Source organism: Grammomys surdaster, unplaced genomic scaffold, assembly GCF_004785775.1.
Source record: "Grammomys surdaster isolate TR1022 unplaced genomic scaffold, NIH_TR_1.0 63, whole genome shotgun sequence".
NCBI classification, from domain to species: Eukaryota; Metazoa; Chordata; class Mammalia; order Rodentia; family Muridae; genus Grammomys; species Grammomys surdaster.
Genome location: NW_021604565.1, coordinates 18,985,916 through 19,004,619, shown reverse-complemented (window position 1 = coordinate 19,004,619; position 18,704 = coordinate 18,985,916). Strand labels below are relative to the sequence as shown.

General features: G+C 37.0%; 1 protein-coding gene across 1 annotated transcript in view; it reads left to right on the top strand.

Annotated features, from left to right (window-relative positions):
• Positions 1 to 18,704, top strand: part of Angpt1 (angiopoietin 1) — a 237,252-nt gene that overhangs the window by 155,853 nt on the left and 62,695 nt on the right. Inside the window, exon 4 of the mRNA XM_028766217.1 lies at positions 11,207 to 11,436. Within this exon, the coding sequence (XP_028622050.1) occupies positions 11,207 to 11,436 (230 nt within the window). The remainder of the gene's footprint in view (positions 1 to 11,206; positions 11,437 to 18,704) is intronic.

The window sequence follows — 18,704 nt, the reverse complement described above, 5'->3', positions numbered from 1 at the left end:
ATCTATATCTATATCTATATCTATATCTATATCTATATCTATATCTATATCTATATCTCTCTGTATCTATCTATAATTATATCTAATATATCTATATACAGATCTATCTATCTATCTATCTATCTATCTATCTATCTATCTATCTATCTTGCATTCTTCTTTTCAAAATCTGTCAAATTTACCCCAGAAAACCTTTAGACTGGGGTCTCAATTCCACAGTATAAAATCAGTGGCATAGCTGTGGTAACAGGAATGCTAAAGGCTTACCTTAGGATGAGTGAACCAACATGATTTTGATACAGCACCTACTATTATTTTCTATTCATGTATTGACACTGGCTAATGTTGTTATATTTCATACACTCAACTAAGAAAGAATAGTATAAACTAAGCTCTGTTTCCTCCCTCAGGATGTTTCAGGTTGTATCTGCCTTTGAGTATGCTAGGGGCTTTCACTAACAAGTCTGGTATTTGGCCCTCAAGAGTGTTGCACACCTTTGTCAGAATAAGATGACATCTTTTATGGTTTAGGTTATACTCCACAGACAAATTGATGAAAAACTGTCTCTGTCTTTATCAGCAAAATGGAATCAGGCTGTTCTTTCACATGAACTCTATTTCTGATATTACCTCATATGTGGTCCCTGAGGGCATTTTGCTAGTAGATTCAGCTTCCAGTATTACTGAATTCTTATAGCTATCTCTCTGTCTTCCTGTTGAAGAGTCCAGTTCATGCAATGGAGTGTAGGCCAAACAGCTGCTTTTAAGTCACATGTATCCTTGCTTGCACCATTTTTAAGAAGTGATTTTCTTCAAACAAACCAAAAATATCCCCTTTGTGACACATAGCCTATCTCCCTATTCTATTTATTGTTATTGTTTATTTTCATATGATCAGTGGAATGAGAGGCATTCCGCCAAACCCTGTCTAAAGCAGCAACACCAGTGTCCTCCCAAGTAAGCAGAGAGGAGGTCCAAGTCAAATGTCTATATTTTTAAAAATAGTTAATTGATCACATCTACCTATTCTTCATGTGAATCTTTAATGCCACAAATACAACAAATGGTATTTCTACATGGAGACATCTCTGAAATGTAAGAAGAGCGTGCCCAAGTCAGCCAGGTCTGGTTTGAATCAGCCAATCTACTTTCCAGAGGGGATTATCTAAATTAAGCTCTGCTTCCTCCCCCAGGAATGTCAGGAGCCAGTGTCTGGGTGTGTGACTTAGCAGCTTTGAGAAAGATCCATGCCTGTGCAGCCAAGCCAGTGAGCTGGCCTTAGGAGTATCTCCCACCTCTTTGGCAGAAAAAAAGAGAGAATGTTTTATACTTAGGATTATAGTACACACACATGCTGAGAGGTCTTGCTGACTTACATCCTGAAAAATTAAGCAGAGCATTTGCAGAATTGAGTGTGGATTTTTTACCTCATTGGATTCAGTTTTTCATCCCCTAAATGCACAGATGCACAAAGCAGGGTAGGATAGCATTACTGTTTGTTTTCCCAGAAGTCTAACAGAGGTGACTATAGATAATCCTAGTCTGCTTTCTTTAGCAAATTTTATTTTTGTTGGTTGACTGCTGCCCTAATTTCCAAGCACAGTTTAAAAAAATCACTTAGAGATGTTGCATTCCAACTCTGTGTTTAAAATAAACAATTAAGAATCCAAGAAAAGGCAAAATCATTAGACCTTGGCTATGATAGGGTTGGCATGAGCACATAGGGCAGCAGCTTATATACCAAATTTTATAATATTCTTCTGATCAAAGCAAATGAATAAGAAGCTGAGTGTGGTGGCACCCTCCTCTAGTCCCAGCACTTGAGAAGCAGACGACAGTGATCTCTAAGATATTGAGGGCAGGGCTGGTCTACACAAGGAGTTCTGGAACAGCAAGGCAGCAGTGATACATAGGGAGACTCTGTCTTAAGGAAACAATGAGAAAGGAAAAAAAAAGAAAGAGAGAAAAAAAAGAAAAGGACCTTGTGGTGGTGATACATGACTCTAACCCCATCACTCAGGAGCCAGAGCATGATGTAGCCTGGGGTAAAACAGGAGTGGTCATCAAGCGATTATCTTAAAACAAACAAATATAATATTGAAAGGATAGATTGGGTGCTTTGGGTCTATCAAGGTAAAGACAATTACACAGTCCTTCGAATGTGTTGAACCAGGAGATAGGAACTATTTATTTTACGCTGGGAATTCATTGAACTCGGTAGACAAGCCTCATCTTGCTTCCAGATGGAGTTAACTTAATTATTTTTAAGTGATTGAATCTTATACAATTGCAAGATACTAAACTCTGTCTCGCAGACAAGTTATTATAATAGTATAAGGAAATACTGATTTTAATAGTATTCCTAAGAAAATGAAAACTTTCTAATTGAAGCTTACTCACCTTCACCCCACCCCCATTTGATAAGGCCTTTAAGAAGTGTTAAAGAGAAGACTTGGTAAATCCTAGCCTTATATTTTAGGTTGGATTTAATTATATTAGCTGTGTATGGTATTGACCAAGGAGAAGTGTCTTAAAATGTAAGGTACTCAGGGTTGAACAAGTAGCTTAATAGAAGCATACTTGTCTAACAGGTTCAAATCCATCATTTCTGTTTGCAAAAGCAGAAAAAGAAGAAAAACCCAATGTTTACTATGGTAGTCTCTTTTTTATCACTAGAATTGGATGGAGAATTTTATTCTCCATTTTAGTTTTTTTGCATAATGAACTGAATGGCAGAGAACGTGTTCCTTCTCAATTTCTTTAGCCTTAGGAGCTGAGAGTAACCAAGAGTCCTGAACTAACTGGGAATCTTAATACTTCCCGTCCCCTGGACTTTCTACATCTCGCCGACCTCTAGTGATCATGATCATTTCCACACCTGAACTAGTTTTTCCCACACGTCCAGTTCTTTCTAATTTCATTGATTACTGTATTTAGGTCAAACTCTCATCAACTCTCATCTCTTCCACTTCAGTAACCTTGCTTTCTTTAGCTTTCTGCAAGCATAACCTACTCAGGTCTTAGAGAACATCATTTTTTGAAATGCCAAGCTTTTTCCTTGTCAGGTTCTTCTGCCGATTGAACGTTACAACAGAAGAAAAAAAAAGCTTGAGTTCTCTTATTTATGTATTGATTTTATTTTTTTAATTAAGTTTACATCCTGATCGCAGTTACCTTCCTCCTCTCCTCAGTCTCACCTTTACAAACTCCTCCCCCCTACACACTGCCCCTTTCTCTTCTCCTCAGAGGAGAGGCCTTCTTGGGTACCACCTTATCCTGAGGGATGTAGTCCTAGCAGGACTAGGCACATCCTCTCTCACCAAAGTCAAACAAGGCCATCTAGAGAAGGGATGCAATAGCAGCACACTGCACAGTGTCTGGATAGTCTTAACAATCATACAGCTCTTTCTCCACTACAAGTTTTAGTTTTAGAAGGAGTAGACCTACAGCTCTCAGCAGAGAAACCAGACTGACTGGGCTTCATTTTCTTCTATTCGTGCTATACTGAACTCTATCCTATATTATCTGGGTGACTCTGGGCCAGTTAATGAGATTCTCTGTGGCTTGATGGCTAATGGTTAACATAGAGATGATGAGAATAACCATTTTGTTTGTAGTTGATGTGCAGAGCAATGAGTGAATGTATGAGAAACACAAAGGACAGTGCCTGGAAGGCATAGCTGTGTTTAATTATGTTGAATTTATCCTGCTTTACCACGTTATGGTATCCTATACTAATCTGATGCTTGAATTATCTACCATGGCTGACATTCCTTATTTAGCTGGCAAGCTCCTATTCATCCTTAAAAACTCAGCACACATACTACTTTCTCCAAGGTGTGCTCTGACTTGTCGAGTTAAGCTTTCTCATTATAACCTACACTACACCTGTCTCTCCACCATTACTCCACTTATTCCACGACATATGTGGTTATGTATGTGTAAATGTGTGATTATTCCTCTGTATGGACAGTATTAGGAAGTCATCTTATGGGATAGGCTCTGAATTGATGTATTATTCTGTTCATACTAGCAGGCCCATGTCCCTTCACAAAATTATATGTCACATAGTACATATAATTTTAAATAGTTTTCAAATCTTGAATTAATTGAATGGCCAATATCGCACTAGTAGTTCTAGCCCCAAAATGTCATTTACAAATACACACACAACATAAACTGACATATACATAAAAATGCTTTCAGTAGAAAACACAAATTATATGATTTTCACCAAGTACTGAAGTCTATTAGTTGTTTTTGACATTGTTAAAACATAATGCTCACATCACAGTTGTGCCCTCCTGAAGTCTTACTACATAGCACCCAATTTTACTAATTTATTCCCTGAGGTGAACCAATTCAGTCCAACTTTTAAACATCTTAATTGTGTTCTTTTTTTTTAAGTCCATTATAGGCTTCTAGATTTCATTCCTTGAAATATTTTAAAAAGTAAACAGATTACAAATTCCATTTCTGTGTGTACAATTGAAAATCAAAGTTTTCCCTGCCCGTCCTCCACACCGATTGGTAAAATGATTGGTGCTATTCTTAATTCTTTTCTTCTAGTACACTCTCAACATAATTGCATCCTGTGAATGTTTACATGAACACATTCTAACATGCAATTACACATGTGTATGAGTTTATACTCTATGCACATATATTTTAATAATTATTTCAAATGTGAGGCCTATTCCTAGTATTTATTTGATAAAATATGTCATGAACATCTTATATTAATATATGTAATTATATCCAGTTATACCTCAGTTATTCTAAAGAATGAACACCAGCACATAAAATACTATAATTTAGAGTCTGCTTTATTCATTTTTATTATATTTTGTTTCGTTTAATTTTACATTTTTGATTCAGAAACTCTGTAAGAAGCCCAGGTTATCTGGGAAATCACTACATGGCAAAGACTACATTTGAACTTGACATAATGCTCCTGCTTTAGCTCCCAAATGTAAGGATTAGAGGTGTTGCAATTATACACAACATATATCAATTTCATGCTAGTAAAATATCATTCATTAAAAATAAGGTGATTATTTAAAATTTTTGTAATGTGTAGTCAATTATATTGATTACTGTGTTCTCCCTTTATGGGTGAGTGTGTGTGTGTACATGTATGTGTGTGTGTATGGGCATGTGCATGCCTGCTTGTACAAGTGTTCTAATTTTCAAAACCTTCCTGCTCTTTGCTCATCTTTTGTGACTGAGTTGTCCACGTGTTTTTATTTCATTGATTTACTTGTATTTATTTTACTGCCTCATATACACTCTTTCTGGCATCTATATTCTGTCACATATATCGGAAATACCTTATCTAAATAAGCACTTATTTTCAACCTATTTTTAAATAATCGTATTATAATTCATGATATGTATCAGTCATTTTTCTTTCTTATTTCTGGCTTCTACAGTACATTTAGCTTATTCTTATTTTCTCAAGGTTTGAAAAGTTTACTGGCTAAAGTTTGTATAAAATATTTATAATTCTGCACCAAATTTGAATCACAAATCAAGTGGAGCAATATTTTTGAATGAAAGTTTAACATTTAGTTTAATGGGAAATAATAAATTTAATCTAGAAATAAAACTCGTCCGCTGTTTGCTCATATTTGCGCCATATGGTGACACCATGTACGGCACAAACAAGGAAAAAATGAAAGCATTTATAAATAAGTTCAGACAGACAAAAATGAGGTTTTTATATTTTCAACATCTATTCCCTGTGTCAAGAGCTATATTTACACAGCACAGGCTGCTCTCACCACTAGGCATTCATTGGTTGCTATGTTAAGAATTCTGTTGTGGGAAACAATTTGAAAGGGAGAGCTTTATGTGAAAGTTTCAAGATGTATTCAATGGTCTTAAGTATTTCCAATAAGATACAATATAGGAAAGGACAGTGTGTGCAGAGCAAGCAAATCAAGCCCAATGTCCAAATTACACACACTCTTTCATGAAATTTCAGTGAGGTTCAAGACCTAGATTATTTTGTTTATTTTATTCTTCATTAAAGTGCACCTCTGCCTCAAACTGGAAGTTAAGTGCCAAAATCCTATGCATGTCTCTTCTCAAAGTCCTCCTAGGAAGATGGGAAACAGGAAGCATGGAAAGTCCTGTGAGAAAGTCTGTTTTGGAATTTGCAGCTCAATTTGTATAGATTGAATGCACAGTCGGTAAACTATTGCTACTGTGTAATAGTAACCTCTAAGGACACATCCCAAGAAAAACGGTTTATCCAATCTAAATCTTCCAAAAACTTGACAGTAGGGCTCTCTTTCTGTTTAACAAACTCTGAAAGAAAAGTCCATGCACTGATGTCTGGAGTCTGCTACCCATGTTTTGTTTCTTGCTTAAACTTCTGCTAAAACTTTTGAATGTGATCATCAGGGAAAATAAGAACCTGCCTGTACAATTTTAGGAACTAACGTACTATGACTGGACTTTCCTATCTACTAATCTCTTGCCAAATGCAGAAAGGTTTTTCAGACTTTTCTGATTAAGGGAAATGATAGAGAACCTATAGAAAGATTCAGGGATCAAATAGAATATGATCAGTCTATTGAGTCAGAAAATTAAATTTGATGGCAGACATTTTAAGGTAGAGCTATAATTGAGAAAATCTTTGCACTGGGAATGTGGGTCATTCATTCAAACCACACACTGCTTATACAAACAACTTCAGGTCAGCTCCTAGTATCCACGTTCGGCAGCTGATATCTCCCTGTAATTGCAGCAGGGGTCTGATGTCTCTGGCCTTCCTTTCTGGGCACATGCAAATTAAGAATAAAAAATCCTATCAAAACAAAATCTAAATTTGTATTTTTAAGACATTTCTTATAGATGGGGAAAATGAGTAAGTTCAAATACTGACACTCCCAAGTTCCTCAAATGATCAGATAGACAAGAAAAAATGTTAAGGACATGTTGCAGGTAACACTTTGATTGAAGGTGTGATGTAAATACTCCAATAGGTTGTACTCGTCACTTTTCTATTGCATAATAAATGTATGACCAAGATAACTTACAGAAGAAAGTACTTGAGCTTATGGTTCCAGAGGTTGGAGGTGATAATCATAGGTCAAAGCATGACACCAGGAATAGTACTTTGAAGGCTCAGCACTTCAACTGTAAGCATGAAGCAGACAGGAGGAAAACTGGGAACGAATTGTGTCTTTGAAAACAAAAGTCCCACTTCCAGTGACATACTACCTCAAACAAGGCCACATCTCCTGAATCTACCCACACAAGAGCACGCACTGGGGATCAAGCAAATGCCCAAGTCTGTGGGGCACATCTCTTATTCAAGCCTTCATATGGTAAAGACTGCATTACACTGAGTTAAAGTGATGGTTATGGATGTGGGCCACTTTCATAACAGTGGGTCCTCTGTATAGATTTTTAATATAACACAGTTGAAAACATGTTTTGTAAACCCAGGTTCCAAAGTTTAATATATTTGTTAAGGTTTTAGATAAAAGAAAAATTTAGATTTTTACTTATATTCTAGAGGTTGAAAGATCAATTCAGTAGACATCAACTACAATGCCTTAAAGGTCAAAGGACAGACTGAAGAGGTGATTCAGTTGTTGTGCTAGCTGAAGACATAGGATCTGATCCCAGCACCCACATGGTAGCTAAAAATTATAATTCCAGTTTCAGAGAATCCAATTTTCTCTCTTGGTCTCTGTGGGCACTGCATGTATATAGTGCACAAACATAAATAAGACAAAGCACCAACATACATAAAAATAAATCTTAAAAAAGAAATCAAAAGAAGTTATGATTTTTTTGTTAAGTGCTATACAACTACAGTATTATAGTACTTGTGTGTTAATAGCTACAAATTGTAGACAACTTTTTGGAAAATGAATCTTGGATTCAAACCACTTTGCAATTAACAGGGAAGAAAGGTTCACTCCCAAAGTGTGCAACAGCCAATAGATAGGAAGAAACAAAGAGACGAGTCTTTCTGGAAACCACATATTGAGAGTATATGGAAAAGAGGATGTGTGCTTTCAGAAAAGACCAAAAGGTCCTGAAGAGAAGATCATCAAGAAGGAGTCTAAAGGGTTCTCACTCATATAAAGATGATCTATAACAATACTACGAAGATAACTGCATGGCAGGGGCTACTAAGAGAGACCTGAGTCAAGAAATGATTTGGGGGGAATGCCTTGGAGATAGTGTCTTGGTAGGAAATGCTTCCTGGGAAACTATAAATTCCATGTAACAAAATTCCAGTATTTTTGTAGCCAGAGTGATGCTGCTTTTGCTAGAGATCTGTGACCACAATCTTCTTACATCCTGATGACCAATGCTTCTTCATCTTCATGAACATCTTTTCTAAGGTGACATGGTGGCTTGATGCCACTTGATACCTGAAAGTATTGGTACATTAAAACCTGTTTAGTAAGTCATAAAAAGCCATGTTCTTTTCCAATGCTAATGCATATACTCCTTTTGCAAAGGAAAAGACGTCTTTTCCACAAGCCAGCATTCATGACTGTATTTAGAATGGGAATTTCTTTCATCAATGTTTTCATATCTTTTCAAATTGAACAGAAAAACAAAGCAAAACAAACCAACCAGTGTCTTTTACTGACAGCTCCTGTAGCAGCAACCCCAGTGTATATTCTGTTCTTGTGCAGACACATCAAAAGCAGAAGTGGAAAAATATTAATGCAAAATATGAAAAATATATTATGTTGAAAACAGAGGTTTCTTGTTGCTCATGATTTTTCTCTGAGGATTACTGTCTAAATAAATCCTTTCTGAAGAAATACTACTGTCTTATATTCTGCATAAATATTGGCACTTAGCAACTAATAAATATGACTTATAACTAGAACCTGATATTGCCTGCTAATTAGAAAACCTGGAAAGCCAGTTCTGAGTTTGCTTGTGGGACAAACCTGTTTATTTAGAACTTTTATCCAGCATCATATGATGCTTTAGCTTCCAAGTCATGAGCTATATATACACAATCCTCACTTTAGCACTTAATGCTAATGGCTTCCCGGCGGTATACCATAACTCATGTGAATCTAAGACACGGTTTTCTAGTAAGTTAATGACTATAAATTGTGGGAGTCATGGATTTGATCACTACTCCAGAAATAGGAGCAAACATAACTAAAAGGTAGGCTAGAAATGAGCTGAAGTATTAGTTGTGGTTAATTCTCAGATCAAAAGCCAAAAATCTCCCAACAGAGAGAAAGGCTCCTCTGTACCCACGGCAGTAGACTTGCAGTTAACTACTAAGTAGATGGCATTTTTAACCATGGTGGACAATAGAAAAGTTGATTGCCATTTTCCCTTCCCCCTCTCTACCTTTTTAAAAAAAACAAAAAAACAAAAAAACAAAACAAAAAACCAATGAGTTTCTCTAGCAGCAACAAGCTTTGGCACAGAAGAAAAGACATCTTATCATTCTTAGCCCCTAGAAATATTTTCTTTCATTTTCCTCGGCTTCCTTGTCGAACCTTTTCACCACTCCTAAACAGGGATTTAAACAAATATAAATAACCCTCAGGATTTCACCTGCTTACTTTCCGAATTGAGGTCCCTGTATGCTCAGCAGAAGTTAGGAATTCTTTCTGTACTGGCACGGAGTAAAATAAGGGAAACTCAAGAGAGAAACATGGCTTCCCTTCTTGGGTATCAATGTAAAACTTTCATTTGTCAATCTTGGCACACTCCCAAAAGTTCTGTAAATTAGGCAAGACTCACACATAGACCCAGCTTTCCAGCAGCTGTGCTGCCATATACTGGGCCACGCTCTTCTTAGGAAAGCAGATTTGTTAGCAGAGACCTGGAATCTCCTTGAGCATTCCTTGCTGCACTTCTTCATCTGTGCAAAAGCTGATCAGATGTTGCATCTTGCCGCTTAGCACAAACAGTTGGAAAGTTTGACTCTTCAAACACACTAGATTGTATAATTTAAGTATTAAATTTAAAACACTCCCTAGTGTCTTCTTTTTGAAGACTTATAGGAGTGATTCAGCTCTATATTTCTCCAAGGTAAATTAAGTACCCATTCTGGGTGTGCTGCATTGGAATAGCACCTTGTAAACTAAGATCTGCTAGAACCATCTGAAAACAGAACTGAGAAAACTGAGTAAGCCTTTTCCCTGAAGAATACTAGTATATTAGACACTCTATAAAGTGAAAAATGGCTTTTCTTTTAAGTCAGTTCCTCTGATCCAAAAGTGCTTCTGCGGTTTTTGTATGTTTTCCTGCACACTATACAAGGAGAGTATCATTTAGAGATTGTTGAGAGAAGCTTCATAAGATTGTGTCATTATGAGCAAAGAACTCCATGCTTCTCTGTAAGACTATGATATCCACCTAGTTCGTTCTTCTTTTTCCAAGATACCTGCATAGTGATTTCAGAACCTGTGATGCTCTTACATCTCATCCAGAAGCTTGGTTACACAAGTAAAGTGAGGCGCTGTGAGCAAGGATGCAAGCTAGATTTATTAAGGATTGGTTAATAAATCCTGTAGAACCTGCCTCAGTAGATTCTTATTTATATAAACATTTCTTTTGGTCCTTATCTTTTTCAGCATTTGATGCTATTTTTTGTAATTAATTAATTAATGAATTAATTATGTGTACATATGTACCACGTGCATGCATGGGCCCATAGAAGTTAGGAGAGGCATTCAGTCTTCTGGAAATGAAATTGCAGGTGTCTGTGAGCTACCATCTGAGTACTGAGCACAGAACCTGGGTCCTCCAGAAGAGCAGTAAACACTCATATCCACTGGACCTCTGTTGCTATTCTCTCAATTAGGACATTATGCGGAGGGTGAAATAAAATCTCAGGGGAGTTTTGACTTGTGTTTTTCACATGGCTAACATGACCTAGATTTTTGTCTCTTAAAAGAAATTCTTCCATGAGACAGCAAGACTGATCAATGCTTAAGGTCCCTTAATGGCAAGTCTGACGATTTGAGTTCAATCTCCAGATAGAGAAAGGAAGAGACTGAATCCTGTATGTCATTGTCTGAACTCTGCATGCACCATGGCATGTCTGAGCACATGCGCATGTGCATGCATGCACATGCATACAGACATATATACTTAATAATTTAAACTTCTAATCTTACTCTTGGGAACACAGAATTGTAGTAATGTCTGTCTAGCACTGTATGAATTATGCCTTATTTTCATTTCCTTGTAGTTTATTAGAGCATAAAATCTTAGAAATGGAGGGAAAGCACAAAGAGGAGTTGGACACCTTGAAGGAGGAGAAAGAAAACCTTCAAGGCTTGGTTACTCGCCAGACATTCATCATCCAGGAGTTGGAGAAGCAACTTAGCAGAGCTACCAACAACAACAGTGTCCTGCAGAAGCAACAACTGGAACTCATGGACACGGTCCATAACCTTGTCAGCCTTTGCACTAAAGAAGGTGGTAAGATTTCTTTCTCTCTAGGTTTGAAAATATTTTCTTTCATGCAGGCGAGTCAAGGTTTGCTACTATGTTCTCTGCTGCTTCAATGTCAGTGCAAATGCTGTGGCCAGACATTATTATGAAGAGCACTTATGAGATTTAGTTGAGAGTTCTCAGAGCTCTCTAAATTCAGAACATTTGCTTTTAAGTTTTTGGATCTGCAATTATCATTCTAAAAGAAATTTTAAAATTCGTCTTTCATTCTTGATATTTTGTAACTTGATAAAATCTCTTATACTGTGATTATTATATATTTGACATTATGATGTTAAATACGTATATCTAGGGTACAAATTTAGGGGACACTTTGAACTAGTTCAGAATTCTTGGGTAAGCTTGGGAAATTCCTGTTTCATAATTAATTTTAATTGCTTCCATTTTCAGGAGACAAGAGAAGGGACTTTATTACATATAGAGAAAAGGCAAAGAGATAGCCCTCAATAATTATTACTGTAAGGAAAGACAGTTCTAAAGTATCCATTAAGAAACCGTGTCTTGATCATATGTAGAGACATAACAGAGATATCTAAGCACTTTTGGGATGTCTTTGTGATGATGGAACTTACAATTTTATATGACTTGAATACCTGGAACCATATACCCACACAGCTGATCAATACGTTTTAAGATATACATCCATGTATTCTTTTTCATCATTGTGGGTTGTGGGATAAAGCCACGATGATGTCCCAGAGACTTTCCATGCCAGCGGGTCCCATATGCACAGAAAAGTCTAAGGTTCCAGTCTAAGGTTCATGGCGAATAGTTGATGGATCTGGATGCACCCCACTGAAACTCAGGGCAGACCTGAGTTAAATAGGGAGGGAGGAAAGGGGGGTCTGGGGAAGAATGCTTAATCCGCTGCTCCGCCCTCTGGCCTTCATTAGTATGTAAATCTCTCTAGGGCCTGAGGCCTGTAGTCACACCCTCTACCTGTGCACTTTGGGAGGGGCTGTAATGGCCTATGTGACTGAACAATGTAGGTCTATGGAGACTAGACTGCGTGTCAGGACCCTGGGTTCTGGGGGTGTGGCCGAACACCTGCCATTTCTCCCTTGGAATCTCAAGGTTCTAGGCCCATGTCCAGCCAAGAATCAAGATACCCTTATGCAGTCCCACAGTGGGTGGGTCTGTTGTATGTGTAAATATGTGCATATGTGTGCTATAGTGCACATGTGTAGGTCAGGGGCCAACTTCATGGAGTTGCTTCTCCGCTTGCACAATTATATGGGTTCTCCAAAGCAAATGTATGTCACCAGGCTCATGCACCAAACTCCCTTTCCTTCTGAACATCTCTCCTGAACATCTTACTGTCACCTAGTCATTGTTTAAGCAATGTCATTTTGCATATGTGCAGTTTAAGCAGACCCATGACCTGCAATATGAGGCTTTAACATTCAGAGCATCGGGTCATCTTGTGCAGTCTTACGCTGCAATCAGCCTTTCTGAGCAGAGATGGACCTGTAAGTGGGGAGGACTGAGAGGGCTGCTTACATCTGAAACTGATTGCAGTCACTGAGCTGTGGCTTATGTGACCACTCACATCACGGTTCAGTGTGAGTGTGCAATGCACACATTGGTGGATCCTTGACTCATAGTGCTACATAAGGAAAAAAAAAGCTTTGTTCCTTCCTTTCATGTATAGATAGGAGTATATAAGATAACTCTACGTGAAATGTTCTTGTTTTAGAGACATTTCACATTTCTCTGTTACACTCCATTTCCTTACATTGTATCTCATTTAGATAGTCTAAACAAGCCAAAGAGATATTTTGTAAAGAGCTCGTTTTAAACAGTGAGTCCCAAGAGCTGTATCTGGGTGTGCTCAGTAATGTGATTGAGAAGGAAAAAACCTGCTAATCAGACAGAGCCTGCCAAACTCTGAACTAGAGTCCACTGGAAAGAAAGCATGGTAGGATTTTGCCAGAGAATTTTAATAGAGCTCATGAGTATTTATAAATTAAGTACTAATATGAGACATATCTATTCTCATATTGAGATGAATACATTTGGAGAAAGATTGAAACCACATTTTCTTATCATCCAGAGACTTAAGTCCACAGACATGGATAGTGTTTTGTGCATGATTTTAAGAATGTCCAGCGTTGGAGATTCTCACAGAGCTCATATGTCTGCCTACTACTTATCACAACTGTGTGTCATCCCCCAGTATTTGTCTAATAAACATGTCTTTAAGCTGTTAGAAGCCGGGAGTGTGAATTTATCATTTCTGCTTTGATTGGAAACTTAACTCCAGTAACCAAATGTCTTGTTTATTAATTGAAACATTTTGACAGTAGACATGACAGATGCCGTGTGAGCATCCACTCAAGGTGTGAAAAAGGTATCTATGTCTGCTCTATGAAGAAACTGTCCAAAGAAAAGTGACAATAATAACACCCATTGACTTGTCCAACAATCTAACACTTCCAATATATTTCTTCCTTTTAATGATGCAACATGATATACAACTTGTCTTAGCTGCGAAATTTAGGACTTTGTAGAGTATTGGCTGATTCTCCACTGGGTTTTGTATGCTCATAGCTGCAGGCTTTGTTTCTTGTTAGTTTGTATTGTGTTTAATCTCATTAAGTATCCTAAAATTTTTAATTCTCTTAAGAGACAGATACTAAGTTTCTCTCAAAATGTTAATCTTCTTCATATTTATAATTTTATTTGATTATAGTCTTTAGTTACTGTACATTTAAATTCTAAAATCTAAATACTACAGTATTGACCTAAATATAAGTTTCTGAGGTTAACTTTGATTTAATTTCAGCTATGAAACACACTTCCAAACTTTATATTATAGTCAAAAATTAGTTATTATTCTGTTTTATTATTTATCATATGAGTACATGAAAAACTTTACTCTTAAATTTACAAACACAAAGATATTATCAAATTAACAAACTACCATATGACATTAAATTTCTTAAAATAAATATTACAATTCAAACAGCGTCATAATGCACAAGATACATGAAATTCATAAAAAAAAACCCAAAAATTTAATTTTGGGTTGAATTTAATTTGGTCATTTGGCTCATGACCTCAAATATAATGCTGTACAATGATGTATCCTTCTGTCAGATGTTCAGGTGGAAAACATCTGTCAGGATAATTTGCTCACTTTGACATGACAGGAAAAGAATTAGATGAGATGTTTGAGATAAAGCAAAACATGCAGTCCCAATGACGCAGATCAGGCACTATGTTTTAATCACTTTATCTCTCCTAAGAAACAAAGTTCAGTTGAACAAACATTAAATACGTGTTGTCTACAGCAACAGTTCTTCAGAGCGTATCAAAATAGTGATCAAGACTCACTAAGAAGAGTATTCTAAGATGCTTTTCCAGCCTACGTGTCCTAATTTCAAAAATGAGAACACAGATTTACCTGATAAGATCATGGTAACATTATAAACACTTGAATTTACCTTTGTGTGTTGTATATTTCAAGTGTGGGTGTGAATCAAGCTGGTATGTTTTACCACCAAGAGGAAATGGTAACCATGTGATAATGCATTTCCATTCCATGGCAAAGGTATGTCCAGAACACAATGAGCAGATATGCATCCTTCCCTAAATATCTTTTGATAGAAAAACTGTAAAGCCACCTTTCCAAAGAGTAAGCACTTCCATTTCATACTGCTTTCAAACAAGAACATATAATTCCATTAGCAACATTCATGCAGAATATTGCTAAGAAACATACTTTCAGGGATGATCCAGCAAACTTTCCTCTTGCACTGGGCAAAAGGATATCTTGGGCCAGTAGTCATCTCAAAGTACATTATATCCACTTTTGCAGCTTCCAGATACCACATTTATTTTTGTGTAATCTTTGCAAACATTTGGTCACATTTATTCTTGGGAGCATTATGCACTTGAGAAGTACAGCCTTCAGTGTTGTTGCAGGGTCAGAGTTTAGCTGACTACATCACGCCATTCATTTTGTCAGAGCATAGTCATTCCTAGGATTAAACAGAACATGCTGCATGGAAACAATGTTAAAAATGTGGTAGAGAGGATGACTGAGCACGATGATTGTCACCAGTCCTCACCAGTCATTGTCATCCCTTTACACAGGCAATTTAGATACCATGATATACATTGGAAGTCCTAGAAGCTGCATAATATGAAATAGAGAATTATATTCATGGTAAAGAATACAAAAAGAAAAAGAGAAGGAAAGAAAAGAAAAACTGCAAAAGGAATCACTATTTAGTCTAGTCATGTGGTGACATATTCATTGTTCAAATCAGCTTAGAGGGCACTCCTGCTGTACTAAAATAGGAATCATGAATTTATCTATTCATTCAAACAAAGTTTTATAACACTTACTCTTCAGTATATTTTCTTATGGAGAATAATGATATTATTTGGGTTTTGTTTTGTTGTAAACACTAAATTCTTTTTGTTTTTTTTTTCAAGATATATTTATGTATAATGTAAACAGCATTCTGCCTGCATGTGTGCCTGCCTGCAGGTCAAAAGGGGGAACCAGACCTCACTATACATAGTCATGAGCCACCATGTGGTTGCTGGGAACTGAACTCAGGATCACTGGAAGAGCAACCAGTGGTCTTCACTGAATCCTTCACTAGTGGTGAGCCCAGATTTGCAGGCACCAGACAAATAAACCTATTAAAATTATGGAAACGAGACTGGGGTGCTAACATAGTCAGTAAAGTATTTGCTATGCACACATGAAGACCTGAGTTGATCCCCTGGATCCAGGGGAAAAGCTGGGCATGGTGAAAGCTCCTGTAACTCCAACGTTAGGAAAGTAGAGAGAGGTGAATCCCCTGGCCTCTACTAGCCAAACCACCTAGCTAACTTGGCAAGATCTAGCCAGTGAGAGATTCTATCTCATTACACAAGGTGGACGACATTTGAAGAAGAAAACCTGAGATTGACCTCTGGTTTCCACAGTATGTACATACCCAAGTGTACCCATACATACAGGAACACACACACACACACACACACCACAACACTACATAAAATATTATCACCAAGACAGAATGAGGGTATCATCCAGTATCTATAGACTTCTCGTTATTGAATGTGTATTATGGTTCTAATATTGTGTAAATTTTATCTGTATTAAACTTGTTCTTGCTACAACAATATAAAGGAGTTCCTACTAAGTCTACCATATTTTGCAAGTTCTATGATGAACTTAAGGATTTGAGTAATTCATCTTCGTAGCTAGAAAAAGTGGACCCAGTAGTAAAGCACAGGTAGACTGATTCTAATAAAGTCATGATGGTTTAGTCTTTGAAAGCAAGACAGTAGAGGACCCACCCACCACAGAAGAGTACAAACAAGATATGTTTCCAGAAGTCATGGGAACAAGGATAATACTAATGTATGTAGATCAACAGGCTAAATCTTAGAATCAAGGGGATAGACTATAGAAGAGGAAGTGAAGAGGTAAACCAAGATAAAGGAAGCTGCATGATTTGTCCCTCTAAATCAATGACAGTCCATTGTCAGTATAAAGGGATGGAATGACCTCTGCAGTTTAGAAAAACAATTATCTAATGGCACAATTATCGAAAGCACTAGACAGACAGTACATGCAATAACAATTAAAGAGGCTATGAATTTGAGGGAGAGTAGGAAGTGGTATATGGGATGATTTGGAAGAAAGAGAAGGATGAGATGGTGCAATTATAATCTCAAAAAAATTTCTATTTGCAACGTACAAGGAAATTATTTGAGAGCTAGCGATTCTGGAAACAGAAGCCTACATGTGAGCTTTCAGTTTTATTACTATGTTAGTCAGTCCCTCAAGGATGCCATTCTTCTGAGATCTTTGCATACATTCTTAAATCATTTCATTCTCATAACAGTATTGCATGATATATGTAATTACTAACTTCATGTGAAAGATCAAGGAACTAAATCCAGAGAGGTATATGATTCAGCAGCAGTTACACTGTGATTCAGGCAACAAACTGGGTTCTGAACCCTTGGAAACAAACCCTAGGGTCTGTGATTTACTTACTTTGCTGTGCTGAGAAAACCAAGTAAAGGTGATGGACTTTCCTGCAAATCTCCAAGGCAACTCCTAGGAGAGAAATGAGGTCAGAGTCTAGCAAGGGCAAAAGGAAAGGCCAGGGATAGCAAGAGACTCATAAAATTATAATCAACCAGAAATAGCTAATTATAAAAGGAGAATCAAAATCTAGGTTGCAGACTTCTGGGGTAAATAACTACAATTGTACAATTTTTGTGAAAGAAAAAAAAACAAGTCTAGTTTTGAACCACTTACTAAGGTACTCATAACACAAGGTCTTGCTGACAGAGGAATAGTAACATTGAGTTTAAGAAATAACTCTGAATAGTCCCATAGATTACTGTGTTCTCAGAGGAGACAGACTATATGGTTCAAATAAAATGCTTTTTTTTTAACCATTTGGTGGGCCACAGATCCAAATGAAAAACAAGACATTAACAGATTACTCAAATTATTCTCACAGGAAAATTATATGGACACACATTTGTTTAAAATTCCAGATCATTTATTCAGATAATGTATTTCCTAAGGTTATGAGCCCATTTTATAAAATAGCAAGTGTAAAATTAAGGCAGGGAATTTGGAATTCTTTATAGAACAGACTGAAAATGAATATTAACACCAGCCAATTAAGGGGCAACATCTGTGGGTAGCGTGATGAGAAGAGACGCTAGGAATGGTGTCCCCTCCCCAGCAGAAGGTAAATGTAAAGCTATCTATTTTTAATAAAAGTACAGGGAGATTTGGGGGCTGGGATGTGACTGTGGTAGGGAAAGTCAACTGCATGGCTCACTTGCATACATGGAATACTATCTGCATTTAAAAACTTGAAGTACTGAGGACATGAGGATGAGTATATATTCTGTACAGAGGACATGAGGGATAGGAATATGCTCAGTGTGCAGAAGACATGGGGATAGGAATATACTCAGTATACAGAGGACACAGGGAAAGGAATTTACTCAGTGTACAGAGGATACAGGGGTAAGAATATAATCAGTTTGCAGAGGACGGGGATAGGAATATACTCAATAAACAGAAAACAGAGGGATAAGAATATACTCAGTGTACAGAGGACACAAGGATAAGAATATACTCAGTGTGCAGTGGACACAGGGGTAAGAATATCCTCAGTGTGCAGAGAACATGAGGGATAAGAATATACTCAGTGTGCAGAGGACATGGGGATAGGAAT